Below are 16,468 nucleotides of genomic sequence, written 5' to 3' on the forward strand. Positions count from 1 at the left end.
AGTCTAAACGTGAGAGTTTAAACAACTAAGGATTTCATCAAACTTTATGCAAACAGTGCAAGAAGGTATATTCGGTTCATTCAAGAAACATCACCATCCTTATCAAAAAAAAAAGAAGAAGAAAAAAAATCACCATCACAAAAGCAAGGTTCAAACCGACCAGCAGAAGATTTCTTCTGCCTACCATTATTTATACAAGATTTTTATTCAGGTTTAAATCAAAAAACCATTGCAGCTAAGTATGTAAGCATCTGATACAAAGAAATGTTAGGCTAATGTTAGCAAAGTCAAATTGATTAGGCAAACAATTGGATTTTTGATTGATTCCGGATTTTTCAGTAGCAACATAACCTTTATTTTTCTTGAGGAAAACCACATACAAATTAAAAGCTGGCATCATTTTTTTTTTTTGAGATAGAAAGCTGGCATCGTTGGAGTACTGGGATTTTCTTGAACTATTTCAACCAAGTGGGAAGTGGCCAACCAATAGCGTCACGGCATGTAAAGGCTTCACACGCCATGCAGTTGTTTGATTGCCTCTCAAGCACTATAAATTGGGGGGGGGGGGGGGGGGGGGCAAATATGCCCTCTCCTCGGCAGTTTCTTTGTACTCAACATCTCAGGCTTCCTCTCTTTCTCTTTGCATAAAAGTTCTTGAGGTTACAAGAGGCCGGAATCCTGAAGATGTCTTGCGGTGGAAACTGCAACTGCGGTTCGAGCTGCGGCTGCGGGTATGTTTCATTGGATGCTACTTTCATGAATATGTCAGATGTGAACCTAAACTGAGATAACTGGTCCACAGAGATAGCAGCTAGCTACTGACGATTTCAACATGTCATACTGAACTGATTCTCTTCCATTGCTTCATGAATATGTGAACCTACATATAATTCTTTAGATACACGTATTATTTTTTGAAACTAGTTTTTGCAGAGGAGTATTATGAGCAAAGATGATGCTTTCTAGTTTCTGAAATTTGCGTGCTGCCTTTGCCGGACACAGAAAGATGTACCCTGACCTGGCTGAGAAGAGCACCGCTACTGCCCCGGTAGCCATGGTCCTTGGTGTTGCACCTGAGAAGGGGTATGAATTTCCACCAAAGTTATCGGAGATTTACCTTGAAACCTGAAACGTACGTCAAGTTCCATGCCTGAATCTGGTATGCTTCTGTTGCAGGCGCTTCGAGGAGGGTTCCGAGAAGGCCACCGAGTCCGGCGAGGCTGGCCATGGCTGCACCTGCGGCTCCAGCTGCAAGTGCAACCCCTGCAACTGCTGAAGATGAGGGCATGCACACACATGCCTTCCTATGACAATGCCTACTGCAAGTAAATAAGAAGCCATTTGACGCAATGGCTTGGCTGCTTGATGGTCTCCTGTTACCGTGCACTACTGTGGCTTGTGGAACCAGTGGACTGACTGGTCTTTGTGTGTTCTGAGCAGAATCATGTGGCCTTGTGATTGGGAATTAGAAACCTGAGGTTTCCAAGCTACTAGTATTACCCTTTGTGTCTGCATGTGTTGTACTATTTCAGTGAAGTTAATGTAAATCTGGTTTGCTTGTGCACGTTCCCTTGTTCTTGCTTCATTCGCTAGGATGAGCTTGATGGAAATTAGTCCTTAATGAACCCCCCACAAAATCAGCACAGCCAAATAAGCAGCAGGGTTCTCACATATATGTACACTACACTGACTGTTCCAAAAAATAATTGATGCCGATACCGAGAATGCCTACGAAATGAACAGCAGGGGACAAAATTCTTATACCAACAAACAGAGGGCGATGGAAAAAGTTCGTATCGGGTGATGATTCGGGAAAAAAAGAATAATTGGTAGGATTTAGGATATGATCTGATTGGATTGGTCTCATCCTGATTTAAATTTGAGTTCAATATTTACATGAAGTTCATCAATATTTAACCTTTGCAGCAGTAGCTACTACTTGGACCATCTTTAAAAAAAACTACTACTATTTAGGTCATAAAACTGGTATAACACCATGAGTAGCTGTGATTTCAAATTTAAATGAAGCTAGCTGATTGGGTCGAACAAAACATTTGAACTCAATCCATTTCGCGCTACATGTTTGAACTTTTTTTTTGAACTGTACACATCCAAGGAGGCCCCTGCTGTGAAAAAAAAACTTTATTAAACTAAAAACACAGAGAAGAAATACTTGCAGACATAGTTCATAGCCCATCTAAGCTAAAAAGCTAGAAGATAAAAAACTGTACAGCAGAGGAGCTACAGAGAACAGGGGGAGGGCTGAACTTAAGTGGGGTATGTGTCAATTCGTACAAGCTATGTATGTCTCTAAATTTGTGGCCGGTGAAAACCCGTCGGTGCTTTGGTCAAACTAGTGTACGATTTTGCATTGAGTTTGTACAAGAATCTGGAATCCTAAACTTATCTTCACAGAAGAAACTCATATTCTGTTCAAACCAGAGTTTCTTCAATACAGTTTTGTATAGCAGTGGCGCCCATGTTAGGTATGGAAATGGAACTAGTGCAAATTTGACTTTTACTGAAACTTATCAAATTTGAAGCTACGCAATGATGCATCAATTTAAGCAATGAGTTGTCATCAATATCTGAAAGCAATAGTTGAACATATAAGGATCAGATCAAATTCAATGCAAGTTGCGTTGCAGATTTGAATTCAGCTCTTACAAGTAACGTATGAAATTTGAAGACCTGCGATGATACATTTAATTTAAGCAATGAGTTGGAGACTTTGAATTAAGGTGCGAAAAGTAAAATTCGAACAGAAAAGGACATGATCAAATTTAATGCATGTTGTCCAAAAAAAATATCTGAATTTAATTCATCCAAGAAACGTATTTGATTTGAAGCTGAGCAATGATGCATCAATTTAAGAAAAGGGGTATGCATATATTCTCACCTTGTGTCCATGTCAAGGCCCGATCCCAGCCTGAACTGCTCCATGTCTCAAATTTGATACGCCTGTTTGACATGCAGGCGCCTCGAGGAGGGGACCGAGAAGGCCGCGGAGTCCGGCGAGGCCGGCCATGGCTGCAGCTGCGGCTCCGGCTGCAAGTGCAGCCCCTGCAACTGCTGATGGACAAGGTGATCTGTGTTCATACTCTTCAGCCTGTGTGTGTGTGTGACTGTGAGTAAATACTAAATAAGGAGCCGTCCGGAGTTCAAGACACCCAGTGCGATGCATGTATCATGTATGAACAAGTGAGAAACACCTTTGTGAATTGTGATGGTGTGGAAATGTGGATTGTGTGTGTTAGTTGGGGAACCATGTGGCTACCAACTACCAAGCTTCTGTTCATCCGATCGGTGTTCGTGTCCCGTGGAATATAAGCTCTGGTTTCCTTGTGCATCTTCACCTTAGGAAAAAAAACTTAATTTGATGAAAAGAAGTGCTCAGTCGCTTTGCTGAAATTACCAATCTCATCACATTCAAACCGTATGATTCTTTGCCAAAAAGAGTATCATATAAATTTTGGTCAAGCTCTTGTGTTGTGTTGTGCGTGTCAATGCAAGCTCTTGCTTGACTCAGTCTGTAACTCCTCTGCGCGCGCCTGCAGCTAGCACTAGGCCACGCTCCACGCGCTGCCCGGTCCTCGCGCTCGCCGAACACATGAATGAATGGCAATACAGATCGTGCATTGCATTCCAATCCATTCTCGTTCAATGCATGAGGGGCTCCACGGCCGCCCTCATGGCGGCGGCGGCGCTGCTGCTGTCGCCGGCGCTGCTAATGCTGCGGCTGGTGTCTCCGGCGGAGGCCCCGGACGCGTACGAGCAGGAGACCCGCCGGATGTTCGCGGAGTGGAAGGCCAAGTACAGGAAGACCTACAAATACGCCGGCGAGGAGGAGTGCCGGTACGCGGTGTTCAAGGAGGCCCGCCGCCGCGTCGCCCGGGCCCACGCCGCCGGGGTGACCACATCCGGCCTCAGCGGCCACGCCAGTGAGGAGGTCTTCGTTGGGTACGGCGGCGGGCCCCGGATGGAGGAGCGAGCGTACGAGGAGGAGACCCGCCGGATCTTCGCGGGGTGGAAGGCCAGGCATGGCAAGGCCTACAGAGACGCCGGCGAGGAGGAGTGCCGGTACAATTTGTTCAAGGCCAATCGCCGCGTCGTCGTCGGGCTCAACGCCGCCGCAGCCGACGGGGAAACTTCCCCGGCGGCGTACGGCCTCAACCAATTCGGCGACCTCACCAACGAGGAGGTCCGCGAATCCTGCGGCGGGCGCGGCGGGGAGATGATGGGAAAGCTCAGCGCCAGGTGCCGGGCCGCCGTCGCAGGGGACACCATCCATGAGCTGATTCGGTCCCAGCTGAGGTAACCATTGCATCGTGATGCATGGTTTTAGTTTCTTTATCATTGTTTCTTCTTTCTTTGGGGTATAAAAGGAAGAAATTGTCACGTGTAGTTGATTGTACACACACCATTTGCAACAAATTAAATGGGGATTTTGGATTTTGTATATCCCGCTCCAACGTACTAGTTCTGAAATTATGGATTCTTTTGGTCAACCGCAGTAGTTTCGGTGTATATCCACTAGAAATATAGGCGCAGCATTGCCGCACCAGTTAGATTATATTGGACCACCTTTAATTTGTTTGCCAGATCACTGGGAGGAGATTTTATAATGGTGTAGGCACCGATTTTTCATGACCTTCTTGTGTCCTAAGGGAGTAATTTTACGTGTACTGACAAATAATATTTATACAATTGATAAATAATTACTCCTAGATATCTCCATATACACAGATATTTTCTACTGGAGTAATTTCAGATGTACAAACAAGTAATATTTATGAAATGAAGAAATAATTATTTCTAGATAACTTCGTATACACAGATGAACAAATTTGACTACACTCTTTCCAAGAACAAAAGAAAGCGAAAAAACATCTATGCACCCATCTAGCCCAACATCCTTCTAGCTCGCACCTTCTCCACCAGAATATGCAAGGTTATCTGCACAACATTAGAAAAAAAATATTAGAGTGCTATACAGATACCTTTCCCACCAAAAATACCAGTAATTGACACACTAATTAACAATTGCTTTGGATGATATGAGATTGAGAATGGAAAGGGGAAAAACTACCCGATTAACAATTGCTTGGGTGTGTGATAAGAGATTTATACCTTGTGATCCTTTCAGCGCAAAAATAACAGGATTGTCCTAGATTGGATGGCCGGAACGGATCACAGCCATAGCGCCTCTATAGATGACGTGCGTGGCCCCAGAGAAGATGAGAGCTGCCCATATGATACCTTCTGCCGTGGAGGGAGAGTTGCGGTTGCCAGGACGCCGCAGCGCCGCTGCTGGTTCGTGCGGCCAGTGACCGGAGCGGTCGCATGCTGCCGCCATCACCGCCTAGCCCGTTAGCCTCAAAAACCTCCATGAGAGAAAGAAAGGCTGGAGTGAATGTGAAATTCAGCTTGTCAGCCTAAAAAGCCTCCTTAAGAGAAAGAAAGGCATGAGTGAATGTGAAATTAATGTGTTGAAAGCGGACATAAACATATGACGAGAACTTATTGTGGTGTATTTATTATCACATGACCTTCATTTGCGGAAGTAAATATGATGAGGATTTTACGCTTCTATGATTTCGACACTGGTGCGTTGAATACTATTCAACACAATGTGAGCAGAATAGACAATAGGGGGGGTCGCGTTCAAATCCTAGTCAAACTCTGTGTGAGTGCAGAGGGGCAGCAGAAGTGTCGAGATTACCAAGCTAATTACCCACAAGCATTTCACCGAATATCTTATGTACATATATCAAACCAGTTCTATAGTTTCGATTCTTCAAACATAGTGATGTCCAAACTTTCCAAATGAAAACATATTTGCAGACACTAGCTCACTAACACATCAATTCTCATCATCAACATATCAAAGAACCCATGAATACATCATGTGCCAATCTCATCCATACACCATGAACTTGAACGAAATGACACCAATAGCAAGCAAGATTCCATAAAGGCCCAATTTCTATTCATCCAATCAGTGTTCTTCAGTGGTGTGCTGTCCAGTTGAATATAAGTTGTGCATCTTCATCTTAAAGAAAAACTTAATTTGATGAAAAGAAGTACTCACTCGCTTTGCTGAAATTACCAATCTCACATTAAAACCGTATGATTCTTTGCCAAGAAAGAGTATCATATAAATTTTTCTGTAAAGGGTGCGATTTCTGACTAATTTCTACCAAATATCATCCAGGCTAGGCCTGGAGATCTTATAGAAACTTGGGCTACTTATCTACTAGGCCGAATCTATAGCTTAGTTATATATGATCCAATAATTATAAAATTTTTATTACAACTCAATCATATAATGATTAGTCCACTATAAAAATTTCATTATAATTGGACGACAAAAACTGTAGCTATAAATTAATTACAGAAAAAAAAATATCTAAAGCTATAGCAAAAAAAATTGTTCTAAAATATACCATATAATATGGTCACTGCGTAGATCTACTTATGTGGAGTCCAATAAAATTAAATTTTCCTTTTTATATAATTTATTATAATTTTTTAAAGATTTAGTTGAAATAAACATAAAAAAAAAGAGAAAAACTGCTGCCACCTCACGGCTTCATTGTTCAGGAAAAAAATATTTGGCCTAAAGTTGAGGGGGACAAAAACAACTTTTTTTTCTCCTTATTTACTTACTATTCTTCACATAGAGGCCTATAAAGGCCCGGCCCAACCTGACAGTCGAGCACACAATCTCCACCGTGGAAGGGAAGAGGAGACTGGAAGATTGGAAGTTCCACCCAGCAACTCCAAAACCCTTTGCCTCCTTCTTCCTCCGCGGCGGCGGCCATGGACAAGGACGTGCTGGGCGGCGTGGACGGCCTCGCCGAGGTGACCGCCATTGTTGAACTGCTCGATATCCGTGACAGGTTCGAGGACTACCCATGCGCACCTCTCCCTGATGACACCAGTTGTTGATGGGTGGTCTCTTGTCGTTAGTTTCCGAGAAAAAATACTTTCAATTGATTGGCGTGCTTACGCCGTGCGCTTGGTATAAGTTCATGTGATTTGCACCTTGCGCGTCCCAAATCATGCGGATTTGCTAGGCGTTTGGCTGCGGACGACTGTACAATTGCTGCTCAGTGATAAATAGCAGTTTAGTCTGTCCGAGTGGTATAGGAGTAGAAAATCGCGGTTGGGAAATGGGATGGTTATATCGTTATGTTCAGAAGCTGCCAAACTATCAAGTGAATTGGAAAACCAAGAGTTTCTAGGCTTCAAAAAAATGAACTGTTTTCTAACCTTTAGCCACTGTGGGCCACAATTGGTATCTCTGCATTCCTTCTGTTTTCTGATCTGTAGATTCTAGGTGCTGAGCTATTTGCGTGTCCAGTTCTTTCGCATTAGATTTGTTGGTCAGGGGTTCTAGGCTCAAGGCAAAACCGCCATGATTGTACATTCCTGTGCTTTTGGTTTTGAGAGAGCTTGGATTATTGTGCAGAGCTATTGGGTAAGAGTATGTCATCCTTCTGGATAATTCACAATTGTGCACACGAATTGCTCATTGATTAATTATAGTTTACAGCATTTAAGATACCTAGAAAAATGCAAGTTTTGTTTATAATCGAAATGCAAATTTTGGTGTTATCCTGTTGCCTGAGACTACTGCTAGACGTGATAATGTGAAGCCACTCAAAGGTGTGGAGAAATTAGGATGGACGATCGAACAGAAGAATATTTAAGTAGAACAAATTAATGTATCCACAAATAATGTAATACTTTACTTAATTTTAAGTGCTGTTTCCTCATCCCCCCTGTCTAACCCAAAACTCCTGGGTAGCTCATTGAATCCTTCTCAGCTTTTGTATCTGTCAAAGTGCATATCTAGAACACTAACATATATTTGCTCTACCACGTTTCAGTCTGAGAATATACAATTCCCTGGTGGAGAGGTGCTTGAGCGACTGTGTGGACACTTCCCACCGCAAGACCTTGGACAAGCAAGAGGAGTCATGTGTCCGTGGTTGCGTCAACCGTGGTTGCGTCAAGAAGTTCCTGAAGCACTCCATGAGGGTTGGCATGAGGTTCGCAGAGATTAACAAGGTCGTGGCCACCCCTGACTAACCGTGTCGATTTTGTTGCCCCTGCCAAGATTCTAACCGTGGAGATTTTGTCAGCATGTGATGCTCAAATGATCTTAGCACTTCTTGCGATATGCAACTCGGTTAGGTGGCAACGTATGCTATGGAAACCAGCCTGCTGTGAAAACCCGTGCAAACCACGATAAAAAAGTCGTCTAAATTTACCAAAAAAATTACACATGCAGATGATATGATGACACACGATCTTGTAAAATATCTTGTCCAAACTCGACTTCGTTTGTGAGATATAAAAATAACAAATTTCTAACAAATCATCTGACAGCTTTCTGGGTTGAAATTTGTTATTTTTATATCTTACAAACGAAGTCGAGTTTGGACAAAATATTTTACAAGGTTGTGTATCATCATATCATCAGCATGTGTGATTTTTTTGATGAATTTAGACGACTTTTTTATCGTGGTTTGCACGGGTTTTCACAGCAGGCTGGTTTCCATAGCATACGTTGCCCGGTTAGGTTGCCTCTTCAACAAACTGCTGGGTATGAAATTGAGTAAAAAATTACCTTGAACCAACTCTGTATCCATTCATACTTGAGTAACTTGCTAGCTGCCGAGAAGAGTTTGGGTTCATGTTTCACACTTGAATCAGCACTCAGCAGATTTTGAGCCACATAAGTGCATATTATGATCGCTACAGCCGGGTATTGTTTGTAATGTGGACAGCATGGTTCAAGATCTGTAAAGGCAACTTTCTTCTTGCCCTCTCTTAAGGCATCTGCCTTCTTTGGCAGCAAAGGATGCTGGACCATGCACATGAGCTCATCATGCCATGAACTGATGCACTTGGAATTGGAATTTGTGAGACAAAGGGGGCAGGATCCAGCACATGTATTGTGTTCTGGGGCGGTACATGTATTGACCGTCGGATCGCGCCGTCAATGGCTCGGATCAAGCTGCCGACCCCAGTTGCCATTGGAGAGGACCGAGAGGTTCACAATGGTTTGGACGTGATCACCTTTGGCTTCTCATGGTCATGAAGCTTGGCCATGGGCAATTTGGGCAGGTTGGCCCGCGGCCACCTTGTGCCCACTACCCGCTGTGTGAGTGTGACCATCCAAGTTGGCGTGTTGTTTTCTCATGTGGAGCCAGCAGGGCGGACAGCGGCATGATCCATGGCGAAGGTGCAGGACAGATCTCCAATATCTCATTTGGAGCTGCATGGCATGGCGTGTGTCGGTGACTCGGTGCTGTAGCACTGTACCCTGCCTTACTGAATGAAGCTGCTGCTTGTTCTGATGTGTGTGTGATTCAGAGTTCACAATTCAGCATCGTCAGTAGATTCAGTAGTCAGTACTTGTGCTGACCTGAAGATTGGAACATGCTGGGTCATGATGTGCCCAGTGTCCTTTTGAGCTTGCATCTTTGAGCTCTCTACTTTTTTTTGGCTCCTCGATCACCAGTTCAGTTTTGGCATCAAGATTCACAGTTGTCATAAACTAGAATCCCATTCCCATGGCTGTAAAGTGCAGCTCATCTTGAGGCAATGATGGAGCTCAGCTCAGTTGAGTTTAGTTAACTGGTGTACTCAAAATGGAGGAACAGGCCATAGTCCATACATTTGCAAATTCCTGTGTGTTGATCATGATCCACTGAAGATACAACACAAGCGATCGAATTCATGAACTGAATTGTGACAAACTTGTACGATACAAACACGTTGGTCGCCGCAGCATGGAAACTAGGGATATTCATTCATCTCTTCAACTGAAGCATAGCACCAAGGTCCAAGGATCAACATCTCATTTCCAACCTGAAGAAAAAACACATCCTAACTTTGGTTGGGTTTCCCACCAGCAGCAGCTTAGGGGTGAAAATGGCCATGGCATCTTCTAATGCCAATGCACAATTTCACAGTAGGGAATCAAGGAATTGAACAACATCGATCTCAATCCGAAAAAGAAATGGTCACATTCAGAAACCAACGCACACGCCGAGAAGAAGAAAAAAAAAAGGTAGAGAAGCAACAAAAGGATTCTATTCACAGTTGGTCACAAGCCACAGCTGCAATCAAGCGCGTCAATGCACGACGCCCACCGGCGCGGCGGCGGCGACGTCGATGCTCCTCTGGCCCGGGAGCGCGAGCATGGCGGTGTGGTCCAGAAAGTCCTTGAGCCTGGCGACGGCCTCGACGACGGCCCTGAGCTCGTCGGCGCGCGCGAACCCGCACGCGCCGGCGGTCCGGACGGCGTAGACGTAGAAGGTGACGCAGCCCTTGCGGAACTTGAACCGCGCCATCTCCGGCGCGCCCGGCGCCGCGCGGATGAGGCGGCGGCCGACGTCGCCGAGCGGGACGACGCCCGGCCACGCGGCGTCCGCGGCGGCCTTCATGGCGGCGGACTCGAAGACGAAGACAGCGGCCTTGGAGTTCTTGGTGCCCAGCCCCAGCGTCAGGGTGTGCCACGCGTGGTGCGCCAGGATGGCGAAGTTGGTAGGGATGTACGCCGTCGTCGTCGGCGCGAACGACAGCGCGTCCCCGGCGGCGGCGGCGGCGGCGCCGGCGCCGGGGGCGGGCGCCGCGCGGAGGAGGTGCGGGAGCTCGAGCGGGGCCGCGCGGCGCACGGTGAGCGCGCGCGTGACGAGCTGCGCGCCGAAGCGGAGGCCCTTGACGTCCGCGCACGGCGCGAAGAGCGCGTCCAGGGACCCCGGGCCCGCCGCGGCGGCGCTGGCCTTGGACTTCTTGGACGCCGCCGCGTCGTGGCTGCCCTTGGACTTGGACTTGGACTTGGACTTGCTCTTGGACGACTTGGGCTCCGCCATTGTCGACAATGGCTGGCCGCCGGCGAGGTCTTACCTTCCTGAGTGGCTTAGCTGGTCGCTGTGCTATGCGCTGTGTTGCAGAGACAGGGGGGGGGGAGGTGCCTCTGAGCTTGAAGGCGTCAGGAAGAGAGATGAGAGGGAACAGGGGAGCTGGAAGGAGGTGGGGTTGGTCAGAGCAGTTAAGAGGACAAGATTTCCCTCCATTTTGATATCTTTTCCTTTTCAATTATTCTAATTCAACGTTGTCCATTTTGATATCTTGATAATTTCGCATTGTCCCTGTCGCCTGCTTTTCAGGGAATCCCAATTGAGTGTTTCAGAAAAAGGGTCCCTGGAGATTCCAGCTTCAGGACAGGCACCACCTTTCATTTTCTTCCTCTTTTAATCTCTCTGAAGAATCTGAATTCGTTCCTGTTGCTGTTCCAGCCAATCTGATTCCTGTACCCTCACATGATTCAGCTCGATTACAACTCACGATAATCTGATAGAAGGATTATTACATTCTGAATTTCTGATTTCTGCAGGCTGTGCAGAAATATATACCTGCCTGCAACCAGATCTGGGGCGTGCAGATTGGAACAGTAAACTGCCAAAGGAATAAGTAAGAAAAAAGAACTGTAAACTATCTTGATGAAAGAATCAGGCTGCAGGGAGGGGAGGATCAACCGAGCTGGTAATAGCTGAGCAGCAGCATGTCTCTGAATATAATACGGCACGCCCGTGGCCGCGTCGCGCTAATCAGTGCGGGTTCATGTGCTGCAGGACCTGTGCCATGTGCCGCTGCTTCCCTCTTCCCTTGCCTTGTGCGTCGTCGTCAGGGCCTGGCTTCTTCATGTGAGCTAGCTAGCGCATCCCCATGCCGTGATGCGCTGCTAGATGGATCACTGTGTTGCTGCTGGATTATGCATGGAGATCATGGCCGTGTCACATCATGGTGTTGATAGCTTGGTGATGATGGTGACGGCTTGTGAGCAGTTTCATATTGGTAGATTCAGAATTCAGAGTAGGTGCGATCTTGACAGGAGAAAATGAGATGTACTGTCTGTAAAGTGGTAGCTACAAGCCTACATCAGCTTTTAAAGTGCACGTGCGGCATGCAGGTGTTTTGATGATTTGCAATTATTATTTGATGTTTTTTTTCATATTTTTCAAACTTTTATAGACAGGCTAAAGCAGTTGATTACACATAGGTTTTTAATTTTTTTGTCCAATTGGCCAATTATATTCTTTGTTTTTTTTGGAAAAGATTATTTGCCCAATTATTGTCACGCTGTCCCCATCCATTCATCAGGCGGCAGGAGGCACATCTGTGCGAGCCCCCAGCCCGTCCGTTCTCATATCGTCTGAAGGATGTTTTTGGTCCTGGATGAAGTCCATGAGCACGGGCCTGTTCCTCACCACTGTCAAAGGCCTGCTATCGTAGTGGTAGCATCGCTGCAGGCACTCCCCAGAGGTCCTGGGTTCGATCTCTCTCGGGGGCGAATTTCAGCTCTGGGGTTAAAAAAACTCCCTCGCTTGTCCCAGTCCAAAGCACTGTGGAGCCCGGCCTAACTCATAAGGTGACGGGCCCCGTGTACGGATGGGGCAGGAGGTCGGGGGTTTTCTTGACCTGCTGTGAGAAGGTCATTCTATCTCTCAAACAATACCGTGGGGGCGGTCTCACCCCCGCAGGTCAGTTTTTTTTTTCCTCACCACTCTGTTCATGTTGTTCTATCTGAGCAGCGCGCTCGTGGCCGTCGTCGGCATTGTCACCGGGGGCGCTTGGGTGCGGTGGCCGTCGTCGGCATCGTCACCGGGGGCGCTTGGGTGCGGGACAACCTGGATGACAGGAGGCTGAGCCTGTTGTACTGGATGCTCGCCGTGCTCAACATGCTCAACTTTGTGGGGGTTCCTCTGTTTCACGAGCCTGCAAGAGTACAAGCGCTAGGCGCCCGCCGCGGCGGTCACGGCTATCACGCAGGTCGTGGAGCTGACGAGTCATAGCGCTCTCAGGGTGTTTGACGTATTGACTATTAGGGGTTTTATGTTGGATGAGGTTGTTTTTACTGAAAACATACCATTTAACTAATCACAATTTTATTGATATAGAACCATCAGTCTCTAGCTATAAGTGCAAGGATACATGCAACGCAACTGAAAACTGCAGCAGATAGATTGATAGATTAAAGGTACTGGTTGCCAAAAAATTTAGCAACAACATAGAGCATGTATAGTCAAGTTGCAGAAATTTTAAGACGGCGTGCACCAGAATGGAATTGAAGAAGGACCCAAACATTTCTGAACATGAACATCTAGTTTGAATGAAGCAGATTTCCGAGCCTGTCTCATCATGCAGTTCACAGCCGTAGCGCCACAACAACTTGAAACGAACGCAAAGGCCACATCTCTTTCTATCTTGACCAGCCAAAGGATGTCGTGCCGGTTGGTTCCGGCAGTCCGGCGGCACTCCGGAGGTTGTGGATTCGATCCCTGGAAGGGGCGAATTTCCGCCTACCGGTTAAAAAAACCCCCTCGTTTGCTCCATGTCCAAAGCACTGTAAAGGCCTCGTGTACGGGTGGGGCAGGGGTTCGGGGGTTTTCTTGGCCTGCTGTGAGAAGATCTTCTACCTTTCAAACAATGCCGTGGGCGGTCTTACCCCGGCAGGTCAAGTTTTTTTTTCTATCTTGACCAAAAGGATCTCACCAAACCACACACAGACAAAGTTGCGACGTCCGGCTCGAATGAGGGGCTCTCTGTTATCGCTTTCTTAGCTGCCCGGCTCCTCATACCTACCGGTCTGGCCGGTTGACCATGCTGCTCATGGCCGGCTTTGTAGCAACGCCTTAAAGCATACGAGGCAGCCGAGCGTTTTCTGCTCATCCCGGCAAGCTTCCTCTGATTCTGATGACTTCAGCACTTCCCAGCCTAGCTCTGAAATATTTCTCTTGACTCCTACTCCTGAAAAATAGATTTTACTGACAATATGATTTGGAATCCAAAATCAATATTGTACGCAGATGTTAATGAACAAACAATATGCATATTAATTATTTTGTTTCTTTCTAAAAATAACAAATAGGTTGCTCTGTTACCCACTCTAATGTTACAACTGTGTAACTTAACAAGGATGAGAATATACTTTTCACTATCAGTGTCTTTTACTGACAGTTTATGTCAAGATGGGAAGCAGCTTGAGCTCTCAAGCACATTAACTATGTCATCCAAGCAGCTACGGAGCACACGAGCAGGGATGACCATCGCCATGTATTTTTTTTTCCACCAGAAGCTTCCACTTATGGCTCTTGAGCTCTCAAGCACATTAACTATGTCATCCAAGCAGCTACGGAGCACACGAGCAGGGATGACCATCGCCATGTATTTTTTTCCACCAGAAGCTTCCACTTATGGCTCATCATGTGGTCACCATTGTCCATCCATCACAAACTATGACCACACTGTGTCCTAAAAATCCTAGAAAAAATAAATATACAAACCATGCAGGAGAATGTAGATGTGCATGTGTTTTTGGCAACAACACATTTTGCTCTAATAGTGCATCTCTACTTCTCTAGCACCCGTAAGTGTCCTACTTACACATGCTTGTCTGAAGAAATAGGATGGAATTGATCACAAAGAGTCAACTTGAGATAATACAGTAAAAAGAAGAGAAACTCAAAGCGTTTCTCATGCACAAAGAAGAATCACTATTCAAGCTAAGAGTCCACAGGATGCGGTTATCTTGGTACTCCCCGATTGCAATGTGTTATATACAGTTGATAGAAGCTTATAATCTCCTCGGCAATGAAAGCGACCAATCACATTACAATTGCTCGAGGGCCAAGAAGAATGCAATCTTTATCTGAAAAATAGCAAGAGCTGCGTACTCATCTCGCAGGCAAAACAACGAACACCTGGCGCGCGACGGCGCCATGGACTGACTAAACACCAGGATACTTGGCCAGTTGGCCAACGGCGCAACCGCGAGGATCGAAGGTGAGGCGACAGCGAGAAGAGAAAGGGAGGGAAACGATGGGTCGGTGGGCCGTACTCTGGTGCGAGGACTGGAGGGAGCGGTCGACGGTCTGGAGCTCACGCGCGGGGAGGCACAGCAGCAGCACCGCCACGCACGCCAGCATGTCCTCGCGCCCGCCCGCCCCGGGAGCGGGCTGCGGCGGCGTCTGCGCCGGAGATTGCGACGGCAGCGGCGGATCAGCCATGATAGAGATGGAGAAGAGAGGGATGGAGGATCGGTTTGCCTCCAATTTGTTTCGTTTGGATAAGTCCTCCTCGGACAAGGAGGGGAGGAGGGGAGGTGGCGCGCGCGCGGGGGGCGAGCGAGGAAGCGGTGGCCAGGGGCGGAGCCACATGGGGGGCGGGCAGGGGCCTGGCCCCTAATTCCATTAATTTCATTTAGAATCTCTAATTAAATACAAAATTATACTATGATTTCTCTAATTAGCTTTTGGCCTCTCTCATTTGGAATTCCTGGCTTCGCACCTGGCGGTGGCGCGCGTGCGGCGAGCGAAGAGGCGGTGGCGCGCGGGCGCCATCAAGCGGTGGCGGTGGCGTGCGCGAGGCGGGCGGGTAAGAAAACCGTGTGGTGAGAAAAAATTATGTTTTCGGCCGAAATGCTCCCTAACATGTAGTTTTTGTTTTATGGGTCTCCACCTCTTTACACCTCCATCGGCTCTGACATGCGGATCCGGTGTGAGGAGTACGGCCGGCCCAGTTTAGATAAGAAAAGTTATTAATTATTTTCGATTTTTATAGTATATATATATATAGTCTCCACCTCTTCCCATCTCTCTCGGCTCTGATATGTGGGTCCGACGTGACGGGTATGGTGGACCTAGTTTAAATGAGAAAGATTATCAATTGTTTTCGATCTTTATAGTATATATATAAATATAGATATAGATTGGGAATTAAACAAGTTTAACAGCATTAATTTAGAAGAATCTCTGGTACAGGCGGGAATTAAACAAGTTCAACACCATGGCGCGGCCCCCGTAGGCAAGGTAGAGCGGTGAGCCTGGTCTATCGAACTTCGAACAGCCCCCTAAAATAGGTTAGGAAGGGAAAATCGACATTGAGCGTGTGCATGAGACCAGAACTTTCTGCCGTCCGGTGAATTTGGAGGTACTCGTTCAATGAGGTACACTCCCTCCTCGGTTATCCATCCCAACATGGTAGAAAATTACTTTCTTTTTAATGAAAAATGTGTTTAGTCACGGTCACGTAAAAAAACATGGTAGAAAATTACTAAATTAACACCCTATATAAATAATGGATTACCTACCCCGCCAATTTCTCATGCATGACAGACTAGCTTTAGCTTTACGACATTGCTCAATCTTTTTTCTCACGAAACACTAAAAATGTGTCTCATATCTGATTCATATTAAAAAAAATAATTAGTGTTATAAAAGAACAACAACTTGATATAAAACGACATAAAAAATTTAAAATTGCATGGAAGAGTTATCGAGTCTTTTTCAATCGATTGTTTGTCGTCCACCGGAGCTTGAATAATGAACTGGAAAAGCAACAAGAGAAAGGGCACCTGCATCTTTTGGATGAAATCTGAATGGAAACT

At 46.3% G+C, this 16,468-nt stretch overlaps 4 protein-coding genes and 1 long non-coding RNA gene across 6 annotated transcripts; 3 read left to right on the forward strand and 2 right to left on the reverse strand.

Moving 5' to 3' along the window:
* Window positions 1–593: 593 nt before the first annotated feature.
* LOC120699853 (metallothionein-like protein 4B) lies at window positions 594–3,380 on the forward strand. 2 transcript variants are annotated; one of them, XM_039983944.1, is made up of 3 exons: window positions 594–731; window positions 1,003–1,083; window positions 2,977–3,380. In XM_039983944.1, the coding sequence occupies exons 1-3, from the start codon at window positions 685–687 to the stop codon at window positions 3,074–3,076; spliced, it is 228 nt and encodes a 75-aa protein (XP_039839878.1). In that variant the 5' UTR covers window positions 594–684; the 3' UTR covers window positions 3,077–3,380. The 2 variants fall into 2 exon arrangements, with proteins under 2 accessions (XP_039839878.1, XP_039839877.1); XM_039983943.1 differs by lacking the exon at window positions 2,977–3,380 and adding an exon at window positions 1,177–1,566.
* A 176-nt stretch (window positions 3,381–3,556) lies between these two features.
* On the forward strand, window positions 3,557–4,325 carry LOC120701568. The gene has a single exon (XM_039985565.1). It carries the CDS (start codon window positions 3,611–3,613, stop codon window positions 4,316–4,318), a length of 708 nt encoding a protein of 235 aa, XP_039841499.1. The 5' UTR covers window positions 3,557–3,610; the 3' UTR covers window positions 4,319–4,325.
* Window positions 4,326–6,740: 2,415 nt separating this feature from the next.
* On the forward strand, window positions 6,741–8,771 carry LOC120699855 (mitochondrial import inner membrane translocase subunit Tim9-like). The gene is made up of 3 exons (XM_039983946.1): window positions 6,741–6,902; window positions 7,896–8,202; window positions 8,591–8,771. Exons 1-2 carry the CDS (start codon window positions 6,823–6,825, stop codon window positions 8,095–8,097), a joined length of 282 nt encoding a protein of 93 aa, XP_039839880.1. The 5' UTR covers window positions 6,741–6,822; the 3' UTR covers window positions 8,098–8,202; window positions 8,591–8,771.
* Window positions 8,772–9,807: 1,036 nt separating this feature from the next.
* LOC120699854 lies at window positions 9,808–11,163 on the reverse strand. The gene has a single exon (XM_039983945.1). It carries the CDS (start codon window positions 10,890–10,892, stop codon window positions 10,152–10,154), a length of 741 nt encoding a protein of 246 aa, XP_039839879.1. The 5' UTR covers window positions 10,893–11,163; the 3' UTR covers window positions 9,808–10,151.
* Window positions 11,164–13,115: 1,952 nt separating this feature from the next.
* LOC120699856 lies at window positions 13,116–15,216 on the reverse strand. Its single transcript, XR_005685667.1, has 2 exons — window positions 14,921–15,216; window positions 13,116–13,830 (listed from the first exon to the last, which is right to left on the reverse strand). It is a non-coding gene; the product is annotated as an uncharacterized LOC120699856 (long non-coding RNA).
* Between the last annotated feature and the right edge of the window lie 1,252 nt (window positions 15,217–16,468).

The sequence above is a fragment of the Panicum virgatum genome, chromosome 3K, assembly GCF_016808335.1.
Source record: "Panicum virgatum strain AP13 chromosome 3K, P.virgatum_v5, whole genome shotgun sequence".
In the NCBI taxonomy this organism is placed as follows: Eukaryota; Viridiplantae; Streptophyta; class Magnoliopsida; order Poales; family Poaceae; genus Panicum; species Panicum virgatum.

What these genes read in the sequence shown, in the direction of transcription:
- LOC120699855 (XM_039983946.1), top strand. Translation starts at nt 6,823, where the DNA reads ATGGACAAGGACGTGCTGGGCGGCGTGGACGGCCTCGCCGAGGTGACC. An exon ending in CTGCTCGATATCCGTGACAG is followed by an intron (nt 6,903 to 7,895) that starts GTTCGAGGACTA and finishes ACCACGTTTCAG; the next exon opens with TCTGAGAATATACAATTCCC.
- LOC120701568 (XM_039985565.1), top strand. Translation starts at nt 3,611, where the DNA reads ATGAATGAATGGCAATACAGATCGTGCATTGCATTCCAATCCATTCTC.
- LOC120699854 (XM_039983945.1), bottom strand. Translation starts at nt 10,892, where the DNA reads ATGGCGGAGCCCAAGTCGTCCAAGAGCAAGTCCAAGTCCAAGTCCAAG.
- LOC120699853 (XM_039983944.1), top strand. Translation starts at nt 685, where the DNA reads ATGTCTTGCGGTGGAAACTGCAACTGCGGTTCGAGCTGCGGCTGCGG. An exon ending in GGTTCGAGCTGCGGCTGCGG is followed by an intron (nt 732 to 1,002) that starts GTATGTTTCATT and finishes TGCCGGACACAG; the next exon opens with AAAGATGTACCCTGACCTGG. An exon ending in GGTGTTGCACCTGAGAAGGG is followed by an intron (nt 1,084 to 2,976) that starts GTATGAATTTCC and finishes TTTGACATGCAG; the next exon opens with GCGCCTCGAGGAGGGGACCG.